Raw genomic sequence first — 20,760 nt, forward strand, 5'->3', positions numbered from 1 at the left:
ATTATCATTATTATTGTTGTTATTACATCTCTTACCAATGTCACTCTAAGTCACACTAGGAAATCCAGATATATATGAAATAGTATAATATAGTAGAAAGCACTTTGAATTTAGAATTAGAGTTCCCCTTGGTTCAACTGCTAGCCCCAATTTGAATGCCAGGCTGGCCATTGACTGACATTGATCCAGTTATTTAATTTCTCTGATTCTCAATTTTCTTATCTGTAAAAGGAAGGTCATATGCTTTCTGTACACTAGGAACTTGTCTAGTTCTAAACCAATATTCCTATGATTTTCAGACCTTTAAGCAGACTATCATTGAATGATTGGTCCTGTGTTTCTGATTATAATGGTAGTGTCAAAAAGAAAAATCCACTGCCCATCACTGTAGTATATGATTGTAATGGAATAGTACTGTAATGAGCAAGATGATTTCAGAAAAATCTGAAAAGACTTTAAATGACCTGATGCAGAGTGAATAAAATAAAACCAGTGAATATCGTACATAGTAATAGCAATATTGTATGATGAAAAATTGTGAATGATTTAGCTATTTTCAGCAATACAATGATCCAAGACAATCCCAAAGGACTTGTGATCAGAAAATGATATTCATCTCCTGAAGACAAACTGAAACATATTTCTCTTTCTCTTCCTTCTTTCCTTCTTTCTTCCTTCCTTTCTTCATTTCTTTCTTAACTTCCCCTTCCTTTTTTATCCTTCCTTTCTTTTAGATTGGTTCAACTTTTCTTTTACAGAAATGTGTTTTATATAACTGCCTATATATAATCTATATCAAATTGCTTCCCATAGTCAAATAGTAATTTATAGTAATTAGCAATTCTAAACTCATAACTAGTAATAGTAATTAGTCATTATTAAAAACAGTAATATGTAACAAAAGTGGAATTCTGATCCCGATCTTTTTGCTCTCTTAACTACGAGTCTACTGCATATACTCTGCTCTGATTTATACAGATCTGAACTGGGCTTTTCAATAGTGCAGGGGAAATATTTCTGGAGAGGGACCTCAGAAGTCACCTTGTCTAACCAGACACTTGAATCATGAATCCCATAATACAACATCTTCAGAGTGGTCATCTTCTACTTCATTATCTGTAGGTTTGGGGGACTCACAATCAAGTTAACTGATTTGGGTTCTAGTTGGCTGTGATTTTTAGGACTTTTCCTCCTCTTATTAACACAGAATCTACTCCTGAAGCTTCTACCTTTTGCTTCTACTTCTATGATCAGGGGCAAAGTAAACCCTCTTCTATGTTACTGCTATATATTTTGAAGACCATACACAAGGAAGAGTCTAGACATATTTTGAATGATGGCACCCTCATTGGAATAAGTCCACAACCCTTCAGGTGATTACTTTGAAGTACACAAAATTCATTTTCAGGTAGATGATTCTGAATATTTATGGGGAAAGGGGAAAAGTAGTTATGTTGTTTTGTCAATCCCACCCAAAGGGAAATGAGTTTTTTGGTTGTTATTTTTTTTTAAATGTACATTTTTTAAAAATTACCTTAATTTTTAAGTAAATCTCTCCTCTCTCTCGTAGCCAGTGAACCATTAGTTATAATTATAATAATAATAACAGTCAATATTTATACATAGTACTTTAAGATTTATAAAATTCAAATATTATCTCATTTTATCCTAATGACAATTGTGGAAAGAAAATGATATTATTAGCCTCAAATGAAATAAGAGTTGTAGAATGCGTATCACAATGCTTGGCATGTAGTAGACATTAATAAATGCTTGTTCTCTTCCTCCCTTTACATATGAGGAAACAGAGGTAGAAAGAGATTAAGCAACTTTTCCAATGTCACATAGCTAATAAATAGCTGAATATGGATTTGATCTCAGGTCTTGCTTTAAGTTTAACACTATCTACTCATACACCTAGTTGCCTCAAAAATCCCTGATAACAAAAATTTTTTTTTTAAATGGAGAGAAAAAGTTTTGTCAAATTGACCACTATATCATCTGAATCTCATATACAATATCCTCATCTGAGGTCCACCACTTCTGCAAAGAAAAGAAGGAGGTGCATTTTTTTTTCGTCTTTTTTTCTAGAGCCAAATTTAGTCATAATTACATAGTATTCAGTTTTATATTATTGTTCTTTTCTGTTTACTTTGTTGTTTTCATTGTATATATTGTTTTCCTGATTTTGCTTATTTCATCTATCTGGTGAACGAAAACTATAATTATAATTATTTGCTATGTTGCTGTGTTTTTATAGGAAAAGGAACAATCTTTGGAAGAGAATTAGAAAGAAAATAAGGGGTTCTTCTCTTTTCCTGTTCCATATGTTCTAAACTTGGGATCTTTCATATTACTGACCTCATCTCCCCACTCCCTCTTTTCCAATCCCAGGGGATTAGAATTTTATTTTATTTATTTTAGAATGTACATGTGAGCACAGTAGACTTCTACTGGCCTCAAGATAAGTGTCTCATTATTCAGACCATTTCATGTGACTATTTAACGTGTACTTGTCTAACCTCCTGACTGGTACAAAAAAAAGATGATCTCCAGATTCTCTCAACACTAAAATTCCATACTTCTGTGAACTCAGGAAGTTTAGGAAAGAAAAAATGAAAAGCAGGATTTTACAGAGGGGAGAAGATTCTGGATGCTTATTTGAAATGTCTTAACAGAAATGTCAATAAGTTCAAAGGCTGTTTTAAAAGTAGAAGGGATTTTAAAATATAGTATTCTAGAATTGGGATTTTTTTTGACCAGGTGAAAGAGGGGATTCTTTGCCACAATCACTACCCAGCCTTAACTACTCACTGTGGCCTAAGTCAGACTGAGACCTGATGAAGACCTTAGCTTATTAAGGCCCAGGTCTCCCACTGCATTCAGAGCAATTTCCATTTGTCCAGATCTACTTCTGGCCACTGGACCCAGATGGCTCTGGAGGAAAGAATCAGGGACCTTGCACAGCACTCCCTCACCTAAATCCAATTCATTTGCATGTCCTGGCTTTATCCCCCTCGTCTCTGATGAGGTCTTCAATGTTAAATTGGTTAGCAGAAAAATTGATAAAAATAAAAATTAATTCCTTGGGCAAGCAAGAAAGAAGGTTCTAATAATGGAGATCTGTTTAGTTTCTTGGTTCCACCTTCTAAAGTCAGAAATCCAAGTGATGTCAAGCCCTGAAATTTCCCTATAAAACAACTTATGGCCCAAGGCTTTGCTGCGACCTTTCTTTGTGTCAGCCCAGTTCTGCCTCATGGTACTCCCCATGCCACGTGGTATCTCCCTAACTCCACTTCCCCTCCCAACCCCACTTCTCCTCCTCACAGCTAATTAACTCTTTTAGGGCACTAAGTCCCTCTCAGGATTTAGCCTGCCAGCTGAGGACATGGGGTGCTCCCTTGCTACTGGGAAATTGTGAGTTCTGCTGAGGAACTTGTCTTACATGTGCTCTCCCACTCTAGTTCATATTTACCATTCCCAGTGTCTATGTGTCCCTTCATTTTGTCTGTGACCTATTCCTCAGGGGTCCTCAAACTACGCCCGTGGGCCAGATGCAGGTGCTGAGGACGATTATCCCTCTCACCCAGGGCTATGAAGTTTCTTTATTTAAAGGCCCACAAAACAAAGTTTTTGTTTTTATTATAGTCCGGCCCTCCAACAGTCTGAAGGACAGTGAACTGGTCCCCTATTTAAAAAGTTTGAGGACCCCTGCGAGATAAATCTACTTTTTGCCAAAGAGAATGACCATTGTGAGTTCTTCACATGACCAAACCCCAACTTTTGGTGCCTGCTATCATTTGGTGACAAATCCCACACCATAAATCACATTATCACAACAACAGCATTGGGAAGAATATAACCTTCATCTAGTTCAGGAGTTCTTTACCTATTATCCACATAGGAATTGTAGATAGATTTCAGGGAATCTATGAACTTGGATAGGGGGGAAATTACATCTTTATTTCGATATAATTGGTTTTCTTCTGAATTTTATTTATTTATTTTTATTTATTTAAAAATAAAAATTAAATAAAAATTTAAAAATAAAAATATTTATTTATTTTTCTTTGAATTCTTTATAATATGTGAATTTAAGGCAACTATTTGAAGAAGAGATGGGTTTGACCAGACTGCCAGGGGAGAACTATGATAAACTCCCTCCTCTTCCAAAAAAAAAAAAAAAAAAAAAAAGAATTAAGAATCCTTATTCAGGTCTAATCTATTTATTTTCCGGAATAGGAAAACTGAAGGCCCATAAAACTGAGATGATTGTTATCCACCTCGTGTCCTTGTTCCACCCCAGGGTTTTTGCCTCCTGGTTCCTAACAGTCCATTAACAACAGAAACTCAGATTTCTATAGCATTGTGAGGTTTAGAAAGCACTTTGCTCTCAACAACCCTCCCAAGGCAAGTGGCGCCTGTGTTCATTTTCCCCAGTTTATAGCTGTGGAAACTGAGTCTCAGAGAGGTGAATATGTAATTGTCAGAGGTGGAATTTGAGATCCCCAGACTTTAAATCAGTGCTCTCTCCACAATCAGCCTTTCTTAACTTAAAACTCCTCACATACCAGCACTGTACAGATGCTCTGGGTCTGACTTCTACCCTATTACTATGAGAGAGTCCATTTTCTGGGAGAATTTTGTCTGCAGTCTTCATAAATATTTTAAATGATTAATGTCTTGACCCCTGCCCCTAAGGGAAATGAAGATGAGAACTGTGGTTTCCTGAAATAGCCATTAACCATTCCATCTCAGCCTTGTCTTCCTCCTTGCTCTAGCAGCAGCCAGCCCTAATAGCAGGATCAGGTGGGCTTTGTTCTCTTGCAGCAATATTTGTTTTTCAATCACAAAAGAATGATCTCTTGGAGCCAGCTTCCCCCTTCCTCTCTGCCTCCAGCTCCTACCTCTCCACCCTCAACCAATTGATGCTGGCATGAAGACTCGTCCCAGTTACTTTCAAAGCCAATGATTGATGGGTTAAGGTGCACTTACAGGCAACCAAATGAGGTTCATAGTTGAAATTACATCTCAGGCACAAGCTTCTTTGAGATTCCAACCCAATTCTTAGCTTGGGCTGGGAGAACTTCTTTCCAACAGGCTCTGAGAAAAGATAGGTTTCCTTAGGAATCTGAGATATTTTAATAAAGTCCAGCCCAATTACTCCCTAGTTTGGGATTTTCTTTCTCTTTCCAACTCTGTCTCCCTTATAGTTTCTTTTTTTTTTTTTTTAAGGTCCTAGTCTAATTTTCTTATTTTAAAGACAAAAAAAGGAGAGCGCATAGTATAGTTGGATAGAAAAATATTTAGCATTATTTAGCATTGTTTAGAATAAATAGTATTTATTAGATCACTAATTAGTTGTGTGACTTAAAGTGGGCAAGTAAGTAATATTTCTCAAGATCGTGATTTAGAATGGGAGGAGATCTTTTAAAATGAGAATGGGTGGAGTGAATGAAATGAATGAATGAAAAACATTAAGTTTATCAAACCTTGATCCTAGCAGTTTGCTTAATCTCTTAGAAAATCAATTCCCTCAAGAGTAAAATAGAAATAATTATTTCACCACCCACCTAGTGAGATTGTTATGAATAAAGTGCTATTAAAACATAAGTTTAAATTCCCACCTCAGTGTTCTTTTCTTTTTCCCCTAAATATCAACTTTTATTTTCTGTTAAATGATAGATTAGCATAGTGTCAACAGCAATAGGGACCTAAACCATTTTACACTGGCTATCTCCCATACCTGGAGCATCCTTCCTCATCTCTGCCTCCTGACTTCCCTAGTTTCTTCTAAGTCTCAGCTAAAGTCCCATATTCAGCAAGAAACCTGTCCTAGGCTGCCTTGAACTTAAGGTTTCTTCTCTCTGAGATTTTCCCCAATTTATCCCAAATGTATCTTATTGGTTATATAGTTGTTTTCATGTTGACCCACCAATAGACTGTAAGAGAAAATAAGAACTATCCTTTGGATTCTTTATATCTTTTGTGCTTAGCAGAGTACTGGCACATAGTAGTACATGCTTAATAAATATATATTGACTATCCACTATACTAGGCACTAAATAAACATTATGACTTATTCATTGGATGTTACTTGAATAATATCTGTGTTTATATCTGATTATTTCTTCCTCATGAAATTTTTTGTCATTTCATGTTTTATTAATGTGCTTTCTTTATATTACTAACAGTTCTCTGTAACACCTCCCATTCACACAGAATCCTCTCTTTGCTTAAGCAAAACAAACTAATACATATGTTAACAACATGTAATTTCTGTCACACTTAAAGTTTATTATCTCTACTAAGAAAAGAGAGATATAATCTTGATCCCTTCTGGAATCAAGACTGGTTAACACTGACCTGCATCCTACTCTCTCTAAATGTTGTTTTTCTTTACATTTCTGTAGTCATTTTATTATTGTGGCTGTGTTGACTATGAGATATGAAGTTCTTCCCCAAAATTAAAAGAGATCAATGGAAAGATGCATGCATGGTGGGTATGAGCAGTCTGCAAAATATAATCAATGGAAAAAATGTTTGAAGGAACATATTTTAAAGAAGTTTTGTATTAAAAATATATAGAGAAGAACACAAGTTCAAAACTTCATAACATAATGATGAGAAAATATGGACTACTACAAGAATGAAAGAGAACAGGTGAATGACCAGAGAGACTGACACCCTGGCAATAATAGGAGAAAATGAAGAAGCTTTGTGTATTTTGAGTGGATTCCTATTAAAAAAAAAAAAAAAAAAAGCTTGGACATGCTTGGACAAAGCAAGGATGAGAATTGAACAGGATGGGCAAGCATGAATAGGTTGCAATCTGTATAAATGAAGGCAATTCCAAATAAATAAGATCACAGACCTGTTTGATTATTGTGATCACATGCATGGCAATATCTTGTTTCTACTCATTTTCATCTGTAGAAAAGTCTATTCAGGTTTTTCTAGTTGTTATATTCATCATTCATTTTTTATGTCTTTATAATATATCATTATATTCATGAGCACAATTGGTCCAGCTATTCCCCAGACCCTCCAACATCCAAGTTTCTATTGACTACATCCACACTGCCAGCATTTGATAAACCAGTTGTCAGTTTTCCCATTAAGCTGAAGGTTTTTGAAAGTTTGACAAACACTGACTTTGATCAGTTTAAATTCACATATCCAACACTGCTAAATTATTTCATGTTAAAAAAAATCGCAGTTGCAAAGAATGAAAAGCTTTTTAATATTGAAGAAAAAATATATTTGTGTGCTTTGTTTCTCTCCCCACTCGATCTCAGTCTCTGTGTATGTGTGCATGTCTCTCTGTTTCTCTCTTTGTATCCCTGTCTCTCTGTCTCTGTTTCTCTCTTTCTCTCTCTCTCTTTTCCCCCTACCAGAAACCTCTGAAGAGCAGAGCAATTTTTCTATAGAACAATGAGCTTGAGCTGGTAAAAGCAATTCTGTTAAAGTAGTTTCATTATAACATTGGGGAAATATGCCATTAAAAGCCTCAGTCTTTTCATCTGTAAAACAGGGTGAAAGGATATGAATATTTAGTGACTTCTTTCCCATAAGTTTATATTGATCCTCAGAAGTTTTGATATATGACTCTGCTGAAAGAGCATTTGCCAGCCTTGGTTTCTACAGCCTTACATAAGAAAATGATCCTGTAATTTTAAAAGCCTTATTCTATATTTCATGCAAAAGAACAAGAACTACTTTGAAGAGTGTCGTCCAGGATCCATTCTCGCCAGAATGCTTAAAAGGAGCAGGGTGGCAGATGGACCTAGTGTATGCAATCACAGGGCTAGACGTAATCCCCAGAGATTGTAATTGATTCTGAAACAGCTTCATAAAAAATGGAATTTTGAAATTAGATCCCTTAAAAGGCCTAGCATTAGTAAATACTCAATAAATGTTTAAATGAACACATTTTAAAGAAATTTTGTATTAAAAGAAATAGTAATAAATCTCTATGTTCAGCAAGTAGTAATCTCCAGATTTGTCTTTTTGGAAATCTGAGTTTTAATGTTCATTCCTTTATTGTTTGAGCATTTATTAGGCAGCTACTATGTCCAAAGTCCTAGAAGAAAATACAAAGAAAAAGACATTGATCCTACTCTATAACCTTAAACTGGGAGATGAGGCACATCACAATAGCCAAAATTCAAAATATAAGAGCAGGTAGCAATTTTCTATTGAATTTCCCTTAAAGAAGGAGTGCTTGTTATATGAAACATTATAATATGATCAAATTACTGATCTTCAAAAAGTTAAAGCTTTCCTCAGGTATTCACCATATTCCAGACAAGGAGACAGTATAAGCTTATTCCTAGCTGTATAGTTTAATCCAGTGTTTAAAACTCATTGCCATGATCAGACCACAAACTACAATTATTTTTTAAAGCATGGATTGGGATGTTTGGGGCCTCATATTCACAATAATTTCTCTTTTCCTCTCTTTCAGCAATCCATGAGTTCCCCACAGATTTGTTTTCTAATAAGGAAAGGCAGCATGGAGCAGTCTTGCTACACATTCTTGGAGTAAGTTAACCATTTTGCTTTTGTTCCTGCTAGTATGGGGAAGAGCAAGCAGAGGGGAGGAAGTAATTTCATTCTTTTTTTGTTAGGACATGATGCAGGACACACACCCAGTGATAAGGTTCCGTTTAACAAATTACACTGATAAGCCAAAATTGGGAAACAGGGACCTGTAGAGTTTGATTGTCCATTTTGGATTGTCCATAACAGATGGTGATTTGTCCTTTATTCTTGAAGAGAGCCAATGAAATCATGAGAATGATGTCATGACTCACAAATGAACTGGATTTAAATGAGTCAGAGTAGCACAAAGTCATCGAAATCCAGTGGCAAGGCAAAAGCCAAGACAACTAGGGATCACTCAAGATGTAATGAATAACCTTGGCTGATTTCTAAATGAAACCCAAACTAACTTCTGATCATCCAGGGCTATTAGAATGGATGTGCCTAAGAAATGAAAAACCTTTTTAAATTTTACCCTAAACAGAAGGAAACACAGATAAACAAGACAATTCTGAAAGTTACGCATTGAATTTATTATAAATTCCAAAGAAAAAAGCAAGATCTACATAAAAGAAATGTATAATTTAATGCACAATCTACTTTTTTTTAATCTACTTTATTTTGAAATGCTTAATTTTATTTGGGGTTTGTTAAATTCAGAATTTTTTGAATACTAAGTTAGCCAAAAATCACAGTGTGAAGGGAACTTGGGGACATAAAATGTTCTAAAATTGAACCAAAAGACTTGGGGACTAACCTTTCTTTTTGTTCTAACTGCATTCATGAAGATAACCAGAAGTAAATTATATTTGCATATGCTGTTTGTTTATATATACAATGGGAAGGGCTTTGAGTGACAAGTTCAAGGCTGAACATGGTTAAGCTCATCACTGTGGGCCAGCCATTTGATTATTCTGACTATTTTAATTTTTAGTATCAAAGACTAATCATTCTGATCCTTGCTAAAGACTGAATGTTGCTCCTAGATGAAATGCAAGGTTTTTTTCTTATTAACCTAAGTTCAATCCAATCTCAGACACTAACTATTTGACCATGGCAAGTCCTTTAACCCTGTTTGCCCCAATTTGGCCATCTGTCAAATGGGATGGAGAAAAAAATGACAACCCCCTCAGTATCTTTGCCAAGAAAACTCCAAATGGGGTCATAAAGACTTAGATATGACTAAACAACAAGAACAGATATTTATTTAATTGAGTTACAGTTCTATTTTCAACTGATCTGAGACCTGCTAATTGCCCAGCTTTTTGCATCTTAACACAATGCTCTGGGATATCTGTGCGTAATTTTTGTATTGCTCAGCAGGGTCCAATAGACAAGGAAAAGATTCACCATCTCCCTTTACAATTGCAGTTTTATGTTAGAGGAAGCGTTGGTTTGTGGCCAAAAGTATAGTTGAAAAGGCCACGAATCAACTTTCTCCCTGGGACTAAAATCTCTGATGCTGTCTTCTGTGAGCAAGACTGTCACATCCTTTGTAGAAAGAAAAACTCTATATGGCCTGAGGCTTTCAATGGAAAAGTTTGAAAGCAATGAAACCAGTTTTGTAAGCCAGGAAGACAGTATAATACAATAGCAAGCCATGAGTTTAAATCCTGCATGTGATAGGCACTTATGTGACTTTGGGCAAAGCATTCCCTAGAATTCAGTTTTCCCATCTATAAAATAAGTGGTTTGGAATATTCCCTTCTAGCAGTCTGTGGGCCTGTGTTTATGGGAGTGAATGAATAGAAAAATTCTGCTTTGTGTGAGCCCTTCTCCCAAGCATTTCCCTAAGGTATGACCATCAAGTTTAAGCTGATATACCACCTTTCATACAGAGCAATCCACATAACAGGAATGCTGCTGATAGATTTTTTAACTAAGCCCACCTAGATTTAATGGCAAAACAATATCTAGCATAAACAAAGGGAGTGCTGGTTCCTAGTATCATAGAATTTTAAAGTTGAAAAGCATGGATGCACTGGTAAATGTTTAACAATCAGCCCTTCCTCTCCCTCCTCCAGGGGGGAAAAACCCTACAGGGTATACCTTTAAGTTTAATCTGTATTATTTGCATTTTGTCCATCAGTTTCTTGAGTCTAGACAGTTCACAAAACAATAAATTAAATCTTGATTTGAAGCACTTGCTGATTTTTAAAGTGCAAATGTTTACACTGAAAATTTAAAATTTAATTGGGCTCCCGCACATCCTGATTGGAAGAGATCTCAGAGGTCATCTAATGGATCTAGTCCATAACAGCATTGACATACCTTCTCTCATTTGCCTTCCACTTCAGGATCATCAGAAATGTGGAACTCAATACCTTCTAAGGTATCCCGCTCTCCTTGTAGACATTATTATTATTATTAAGAAGATTAGCCTGATTTTCTGCCTCCTTATAATTTCTACCAATTATTTCCTATTCTTCGACCTTTTGAGATACTGTGGGTATACAGTGAGAGTAGTATGAAATTTGCAGTTAAAATTTGTTGTTGTTCAATCAAGTCTGACTCTTTGTGACTCCATTTGGGGTTTTCTTGGTAAAAATACTGAAGTGGTTTGCTATTTCCTTCTCTGGCTTATTTTACAGATAAGAAAACGGAGGCAAACAGGCTTCTGTGACTTGCCCAGAGTCACATAGCTAGGAAGTGTCTGAGGCTGAGATTAGTTCTGGTGCTCTATGCACTGGACCACCTAGCTGTCATGAGTGCCCTTTAGGTGACTGGGATGACAGAACAACTTGAGTGGGCATTCATAGTTGCACAGACTCAGAGAAAGTTTGTTCGTTTGAGTGATCCAAGGCAATCCCAATAAACTTTGAATAAGAAGTATCATCTACATCCAGAAAAAGAACTATGGAGATTGAAAGCAAATAGACACATGCTATGTTCACTTCTTTTTTCTGGTGTTTTTTTTTTCTCTTTCTCATGGTTTTTTTCTTTTGTTCTGGTTTTTCTCTCCCAACATGATTCATAAAGCAACTGTACTAATAGATAGATAGATAAATAGATGAATGAATAAATAAATAAATGAGTAGACAGATAAATAAATAGATAGATGAGCAGGTAATTAAATGAATAGATAGATAGATAGATAGATAGATGAATGAATCAATGAATAAGTAAATGGAAGAGGGAAAGTTTGTTCTAGAGAAGGATCTTGGATCCATAGAACTCTGTGGAGATTTCATGGAGTCATGAATTTGGATGGGGAAAATACATCTTTATTTTCATTAACTTTTGTAATACAATCTACTTGATTTTATGCATTTCAATATATATTCCTGAGAAGGATCAGTAGGTTTCATTAGCTTGCCAAAGGGATCCATGATACCAAAAAGAAGGGGGAAGAGAAAGAGGAGGAGAAGAACAAGAACAAGAACAAGGAGAAGGAGGAGGAAGAACAATTACCATCTTTGGATAAGATGAACCCCACTTTTAAAGTTGGGGAAACTATAACCCAGAGAGAAATTCCATGTTCAAGGTTACATAGATCTGGGATGATATCCCAGAGTCTCCTGGTTCCCAAATTAATGCTCCTATCCATGATACACCAGTACATCTCATTTACATATTTTAAACAAGGAGTAAGATCAAATTTCACTTCAAATATTGCTCTAATTTGGTTCTTATAAACCCTAGTATTGAGCTCCAAAGAGAGGAGTTTTTTGGTGACTTGGGAAAACAATGCCCTCACTGAGCACATGGGAAAGAGGGCAAATCAGAACTATGGAATCTGTTTTTTAATTAATCAAAGCTTCCCCTCCCCTCTGAAACATTTCCTTCCAGGCCCCATAAAAGCTGGTTTCTGATCCTGCTTTTTGATGTCAAATCTGATTGCTGGCATAGCTGTTTTCTCCTCAAAGGACAGGGAACTAAAGAACAGGGAACTTATGATCTCTTATAAGAGGAAGCTATTCTATTCCAGCCTTCAAGGACTACTGCATCAAAAGGTTCTGTCCAAAGGGGTGAGAATGCAAGTGCTAGAACTAGAATGTCAGTGGTTTTAGAAATGGCTGTGGTTGATTCATGTGAGCAAATTTAATAAATATTGATTAAGTTCCTACTATAAACAAGTTAAGTACTGGTAATGCAAAGATAGATTTCCCTCCTCCACCTTCCTGTCATGTTCTGTAAGATCAGTTTTCCCAGGGCAAGAAGGAGCTCCTGCACTTGGGAGAGATAATATTATGTCTCTACCACAAAAATAATACATTTTTGTCATCAGTAAAATGGGATTGTCTATCAATCAATAAGCATTCTTCATCATTTTTTTCTTTTTGAGTGGTTTGCTATTTTGTTCTCCAGCTAATTTTTTTTTTTTTTTGGCAGATGAGCAAATTGAGGTAAATAAAGTTAAGTCACTTGCCCAGGGTCACACAGCTAATAAGTAGGTGTCTGAGGCCAGATTTGAACACAGGAAGATGAATTACATACACACACACATATGGTTGGTTAAAGGGAATCTCATTGAGAAGGCACTGTTACTGGGAGTCTGGGAAATATCTCTTGCAATAGACAGAATTTGAGCTACTTCTTGAATATACTTGAATACTTCTTTTCTCATAGGATTTTTGGTAAGAAAGAAATTTTCAAACCTTCAAGTACTGTACAAATCTGAGATGATAATTTTATCATTTAAGACCCTATCAAGTGCCACTTAATTTTAACCCATGATTAAAATGTGTGGAATCCTTTTCAAAAGAGAGAGTACTTTGAAGTGGAATACCCATTGGATTGAGGGTCAGGAGATCTGAGTTATAGGGCCATCTCTGCTGCTTAGCTGTGTGCCCTAAGCATCACTTCCCCTTTTAGCCTCAGTTTTCTCCCTTGTTTAAAAAAAGGGGGCTTAATTGAGAGGGTTCCCAAAGGCTTCTTCCCCTTTAGCAATATGCAACTCTTATCTATATATAATCCAACTGCTTAGCTTCTATCCCCTGTTACTTGAACATTAAGTAACTAGCCACATGTTGTCAATACATGAGTGGTCAAGTGATCTGCCTTCCTTTTCTTTTTCAGGCACTTTATATGTTCTATGCCTTGGCTATAGTGTGTGATGACTTTTTCGTTCCTTCATTGGAAAAAATCTGTGAGGTAAGTGAAAGTAAATCTTAAGTGGTTTGGTGAAATAATTTGAGGGGGGAGGGAGTTGGAGAAATACAGGATTTTAGATGAAAAAGCAGAGAAGGACCATGACTCAAAATGCTTCCAATTAATTTTGTCCAAGGCTAATGAATGCATCCACATACTGCTCTTGTGCTATCTGCTCTGCATGAAATTTCTCAGTTTGGTATCTTAGAATGTACTTTTATCAAATTTTGAAGAATGGATAGAAATTTAGTAGGGTAAATGAGGTTTGACGGAGGAAAAAAACGGAGGAGATTAGGAAACAGCATAAGCATAGTAAAGAATTTCAAAGGTAAGACGTGTAGGAAAGAGAGGTGACAAAGAATTATATTATCAAAGGCACTCTGAGCCAGGTGTCAGGATGTGGGTTCTAATATTGATCATGTTGCTAACTTGCTGTGTGAGTTCGCAAACAAATCATTTCCTTTTCTTCTGGCTCATGTTCCTTCTTGACATGCTTTCTAAGACCCCTCTCAACTCCAGATTTTATGCTACTGGCCTAAACATTTACTTTAAGCCTCTGGAGCCTGTGTTCCTGATATGTGCTGGGGCTTCAACTGACCACAAAGCCCAAGAAAAATAGTTGAATTTCCTTCTTCATTGCTCAGATAATGTCCTGGGCTTTCCCGTACTCTTTCTGAATGTCTCATCACGGGACTCATCAGTCCCTCGGAAATCCATGATACAGCTTAATGATCACTATATTGACATATTTGTTTCAGAAACTTCACCTGAGTGAAGATGTCGCTGGAGCCACATTTATGGCTGCGGGCAGCTCTACACCTGAGCTCTTTGCTTCTGTCATAGGTAAGAAATCCATCCTCCCCAGGTTACTGCAGACAGTGATACAGGTCCAAGGATCTGTCTCTGAGATCCTTCAGCCTCAGTTTCATCATCGGAAAAATGGAACTGATACTGCTTACCCTGCCCACGTTGTTCTGACAAAGCCCTCTGTAACCCTTACAGTGCTATAGAATTGTGAGTGTTATGGATAGTCTGTGTGGGGTTTATACTGCAGGAGACTAAAGAAGGGACAGGAAGGATGCTCAGGGAAGCGGCAGGAGGTAATGGAAAGAATTCTGAATTTGAAGGGAGCAGATCTGGATTCCGGTTCTGGCCCTGGCATTCCTTGCTAAGTCCCTTTCAGCAGTGACAATGAGAATTGCTCATGTTAACACAATATTTACTATGTTTCAGGCCCTGTGTTAAATGCTTTATAACAATGATCGTATTTTATCTTCACCATAACCCTGGGATTATTATTATCCCCATTTTAATGATGGGAAACTGAGGCAAACGTGTTTAAGTGATTTGCCATGGTTATACAGCTAAACATCTTTAAGGTCAAAACTGAACTCAGGTTTTCCTGACTCCAGATCTGGTGTTCTCTCTACAATCACCTTAACCTGGAATCCCATGAACTTTTTTTTATTTCAATCACTATTTTAATAATAATAATGATAGGTAACATTAATATAGCATTTACTGTGTACCAAAAGCTGTGCTATATACTTTATAATTATTGTCTCATTTAATCCTTATCATAATCCTGGGAGTTAAGTGCTATTATTTCCATTTTATAAATGGAGAAACTGAGAAAGACAAATTAAATGACAAAACTAGTAAGAATCTGAGTCCAAATTTGAACTGAGGTCTTCCTGAACTCCAAGTTTAGTTCTCTGTCTATTAGGGAAAAGAATAAGTATTTATATAATGCCTATTATGTGCCAGGCACTTTATAGATATTATCTCATTTGATCTCTACCACAATCCTGGGAGATAGAAATTCTTATCTCCATTTAAATATGGAGAAACTGGAGCAAACACGGTTTTAAGTGATTTGTACAGAGTCACATAGTAAGTATCCACAGCCATATTTGAATTCAGGATTCCTTGACTCCAGCCAGGGTGCTCCAACCATTGTGAAACCTGGTTGTTCCATAAGTAAGCCACTTTAACTTCTCAAGGTTCATAATTTCCTTTTCCACATAGTGGAACTAATAAGACCTGCTTTGCCTGCCTCACTGGCTTATTATAAGGGCTGAATTAGATAATATATAAAAAGTGACATAACCATAAAGTACTTTATAAGCTTAAGATATTATCATAGCTCTTCCTTTGGAACAGAAGTTCTTAACTTGAAATCTATCAACTCAAGGAGTCCAAGGATAGATTTTAGGAGTTTCATAATCTTGGATGGAGAAAAAAAATTACATTTTTATTTTCACTAAGCTGTGGTTTTCTTTGTAATCCTTTGTACTTAACGTTTAAGACATTATTCTCAGAAGGATCAGTAAGCTTTGCCAGACTGCTAAAGAGATCCAAGACACAAAACTAGTTAAGAACTGCTCTAGAGCATAGACTTCTCTGAAGGCAGAAGGGTGAGCGGTGACCTGTTAAATCTATGCCCAATCATGCTTATTTTCTCAATTCTGCTTTTCATTCAAGGTGTCAGATATTTGCAACCCCTGACTCAGTTTTCCCATCTATGAAAATGAGATGCAATGACAAACTTGATTAGAACCTCCTAAAAGTAGTGTGATGGCAGATAAGGATATTCCCTATATTCATAGAGTTCATAGCGTAGTGGATAGAACATTGGGGCTGGAATCCAGAAGGCCTGAATTCAAATCCCAGACACTCACTAGTTATGTGTTCTTGGACAAGTGGATCAAATGAAGTAATATTTATAAACTTAACACAGTAAGATACTTTGTAAGGTACTTATCCTACTACATAACAGGTGCTATCTAACTGCTATTTATTATCATTATTATCATTATTATTATTATTATTAATACTACTTCTTTGTGTTTTCTCACAGTGATTTTGTATACTTTATTCTGAGATTGTTATACAGAAAAGTGTTTTAAAAAGAGATTGATTTAACAAAAAAAAAAAAAACATGGTAGAAGGTTCAGTAGGATAACAGCTGAGCAACTATATTTTCCTTTGGCAACCACACAATGTTGAGGGGAGTGGAAGGAGACCCCACAATGCATTGGATGGACTGTTGAAAACCAATGCTACAGTTTTCCTATGTCATGATAAGGGATGCAACTTACCATCACATGGATTTACTATTAATAATGGTAATTTGAATTACTACAATAGTTAGAGACAAATGGGTAGTACAGTAAATACTGTGCTGAGCCTGGAGTCAGGAAGATGAGTCTTCCTGAATACAAATCTGGCCCTACACATTTACTAATTGTGTGACTCTGGCCGAGTCACTTAACCCTGTTTGCCTCAGTTATCTCATCTGCAAAAAAAAAGGTGAAAGAAATGGCAAATTGCTCCAGTATCTTTGTCAAGAGAACCCAGAATGGCGTCATGAAGAGTCAAACACAACTGAAAACAACTCAATACAAATCACAAAATACTAGCTAATAGTAATATAGCACTTACTTTGTGCCAGACACTGTGCTAAGTGCTTTATAATTATAATCTCATGTACTTCTCACAACAAACCTACAAGGTAGATATTATTAATATCTCCATCCAGATTCCATATTTTTGCTATTGTTCACACATGGAATGTCCTCCCTCCCTCTCTTTTCCAGTTGAATTCTATTTCATTCTTTGTAAAGCAATTCAAGTATTTTTTCCATGAAAACTTCCTTAATCTTTACTGTTGATAATTATCTTCCTCCTTATCCAAATCTAATTTAGCACTTAGTTTAATAGCTTTGTAATGTACTTGTCATGTAATAATACTATAGTTGCCATTGTCTGAGTCATGTTTGTCTCATCTCTCTACAAATTTGAATCTCCATGAGGGAAGGAACTACATCTTTACTCAATATTGTATTTTTCATAAATGACTAGCTCATACCATAATTAGCTGTTTAGTAAATATTTTTTGAATGAATAAAGGAACATTGTGCTGTCAGGAAAAAAAATGAAAGTGAATGAAAAAGTACAAGTCTTCAAGCTGCTTACTATACTGGGTTTTGCATAATAATTGATGGGCCAGATGCCATTCTCACTGGTAGCTGTGAAAGGACTAACAAATTTGTTCTAGATGTTAAAAAAATTTACCAACTACCTAGGCCCTTAAGAAATAATTTTCTGAATGGTAATCTAGTCTAAATTTTGTCTTAAAGTTCACCCTATAAAATCACCAGATTTCTAATTACTAGAGAAATACTTTTGAAGTACAAATTGATTTTATACTTAGATCTCTGATATGTCTATTACTTGTTATATATTATGCAATTTCCTTTTTAAAAATTTTTTTCAGTAGTTTTATTTTTCCAAATACATGTAAAGATAGTTTTCAATATTGATTTTCGTAAAACTTTGTGTTCCAAATTTTCCTCCTTCGCCCTTTACCTCCCTACTCCCCAAGACAGCAAGTAATCTGATATAGGTTTAAGATATGGAATTTTTTTAAAATGTATTTCCATATTTCTCATGTTTGTACCCTCTTTTCATAAGAAATCAGATCTTCCAGAGTTGCTGGAACAGTGGGTAGAGAACCAGCTCTGAAGTCAGGAGGAATTCACTTAATATCTAGCATCAGACACTTTCTAGCTGTATAACCCTGATTTAACCCCAATTGCCTTACAAAAAAGAAATTGGATCTCTCTTCATATGTTTCCTATCCTTCTCCCTTGTTTGTTGTGTTTCACAAACATACATTAAATTATTCTGGATTTGTAAAACACAAGGCAGACAGACACAAAATAAATTCAGAAAGAGCATCTGGCTTGTAGTCAGACAACTCATGTTCAGATACTGACTCCATCATTCACTAGCTTGTGACACTAAGCAAATCCTTTTCTCTTTCTGGGATTTGGATTTTTTTCTTTCATAAATTAAGGAGTTTAATGTGATAATTTCTAAAGAACTTTTGAGCTCTGACATTCTTTGTTTGAAAGTCCCTTTCTGATCCCCTGTTCTTAAATCCCAAATGTTGATCATCACTGGTCCTTTTTCACTGTATTGAATAAACATTGTTCATCTGTTGTATATAGAAAACTCTCAGTTCATGACATTGTCAGATGGACATTGATAATGCACAGTCTAGTTACGAGGATGATGGAAAACACAAATACGTTCCAGGTACAGGTATCTCATTGCTCTCTTTCTCTTTTTTCAGGTGTATTCATCACACATGGCGATGTAGGGGTTGGCACTATTGTTGGATCTGCCGTGTTCAACATTTTGTGTATAATTGGAGTTTGTGGATTGTTTGCAGGACAGGTCAGTGATTGTCCACACATCCTATTGTTCACAGTCTGCATTTCATTAGAATTCATTTATGGGACCTTTCACCTTAAAGGTAGTATATTTGAGAATTATTGAGATTATGGAGACCTGGGGTGGCTAGGTGACACAATGGACAGAGTTCTAGGCCTAGAATTAGGAGGACTCATTTTCCTGAATTCAAATCTAACCTCAGATTCTTAATAGCTGTGTAACCCTGCAAATCTCAACCCGGTTGCCACAGTTTCCTCATATGTAAAAGGAGTTGGAGAAGGAAATGGCGAACCACTCTAGTATTTTTGCCAAGAAAAACCCAAATGGGGTCATAAAGAATTGGAAACAGCTGAACAACAACAGAAATCCAGTTATGATCTAGCTAAGATGGGACAAATGGGACTTTCACTCTGGATGCTATAGTTCTGTTAATACAAATTAACCTCACATTTGCTCTTTTGCCTTGCTGATTCACATTGACTTTACAATCTACTAGAACAAGTCTTTTCTACATGAATTCCTTTCTAGCCATGACTTTTACATTCTGCTACTTATAGTCAATTTTAAAAATCCAAGCATGGAATTTTGCATTTGACCTTATTAAATCTCATTGTGTTAGCTTCCTCTATCAAAGACTGTACTGTATTATATCATCCCATCCTTGTCCTCCTAATTAATATCCACATAAGCTATGACCACTGTTTATATCAGTCCAGGGATGAATAACCTGTTTTGAAATGCTTTGAGACATATTTCTCTCAATTTCTTCCTGCCCAGTGGGATCCCAGATTGTGCTCACCACTAATTACCTAATTTTTTGTAGCAGAGTCATTGAGAAGTATACAGAAAAATAGACTTTCAAAGCAGAGTTCTTCTCATTTATTCATATTTTGGGTCTGCTATCCCATTCCAATTCAGTTAAATTTAAGAAGCATTTACTAAAAGTACCCTTGGGGAGATGAATAAAATAAGGTGCTTTCTACTCTGAATTTAAAGAGATTGAGATGATTTAGAGATATGTCCTGTTTCTGCCACTTATTAGATGTATAACCCTTGTATAACTCTTTTTTGTAAGTCATTTAACCTCTCCCAGTCCCAATTCCCCTCCATTCTAAAATGAAGGTAATGATATACTATGAACCTCATAGAGCTTCTGGGCAATGAAATGGTGCATATAAAGTGAGTTGTAACTGCAAAACAATATAGAAATACAAGCTATTTTTATTGTTATTCTGGAATAATTTATTCAATGAATCTATGAGAGAGGAATACAGGTGCTACCCATGACAGATTGTTGAGAGGACAAACATTTGGGGTTGGGAACACGTCTGCCCCTGGAGCAATCAGCCTATTCTCCCGAGCTTGAGATTTGAATACTTAAAGAAATAGATGACTTTTGTGAAAACCACTTATGAATATTACTTGGTTTCACTTCATTCCCCAAATAAAATTAAGAGAAAAGGCACGCTTTGAAGACTAGCAGCTAAGCTCATTTTGCTTCTTGTGAGAAGCAGGATTAAAATGGTATCTAAGAGATACGTGTTTTCCCCTGACTACTGGACCGGTTCTAATTATGCAAATAGGAACCTCTCAGTGCATGTTCTCTCCTCTCCCACCTTCCTATTAAGTAAGGGATTGTAAAGTAGCTAAAGTCTTCTTGTTTTCCAGGTGGTCCATCTGACCTGGTGGGCAGTGTGCAGGGATTCTGTATACTACACCCTTTCTGTCATCGTTCTCATTGCAGTAAGTATCTCCACCCATTCCAAACTTCAGTTTCACCTTACAGTCTTGATGTTTGACTGGGATTTATTTACTTTAATAATTAAAGGATATGTGGTTTCATTGTTATGAGTTCCCCCTTAACTAATGAGGATGACAATTCTT

At 36.0% G+C, this 20,760-nt stretch overlaps 1 protein-coding gene across 2 annotated transcripts in view; it reads left to right on the plus strand.

Annotated features, from left to right (window-relative positions):
• Positions 1-20,760, plus strand: part of SLC24A4 (solute carrier family 24 member 4) — a 248,904-nt gene that overhangs the window by 144,691 nt on the left and 83,453 nt on the right. For both annotated transcript variants that reach the window (XM_051977362.1, XM_051977363.1), the window contains exons 3-7: positions 8,468-8,544; positions 13,564-13,638; positions 14,394-14,478; positions 18,776-18,879; positions 20,545-20,619. In XM_051977362.1, the coding sequence (XP_051833322.1) occupies positions 8,468-8,544; positions 13,564-13,638; positions 14,394-14,478; positions 18,776-18,879; positions 20,545-20,619 (416 nt within the window). The remainder of the gene's footprint in view (positions 1-8,467; positions 8,545-13,563; positions 13,639-14,393; positions 14,479-18,775; positions 18,880-20,544; positions 20,620-20,760) is intronic.

This window comes from Antechinus flavipes, chromosome 2 (genome assembly GCF_016432865.1).
Source record: "Antechinus flavipes isolate AdamAnt ecotype Samford, QLD, Australia chromosome 2, AdamAnt_v2, whole genome shotgun sequence".
In the NCBI taxonomy this organism is placed as follows: domain Eukaryota; kingdom Metazoa; phylum Chordata; class Mammalia; order Dasyuromorphia; family Dasyuridae; genus Antechinus; species Antechinus flavipes.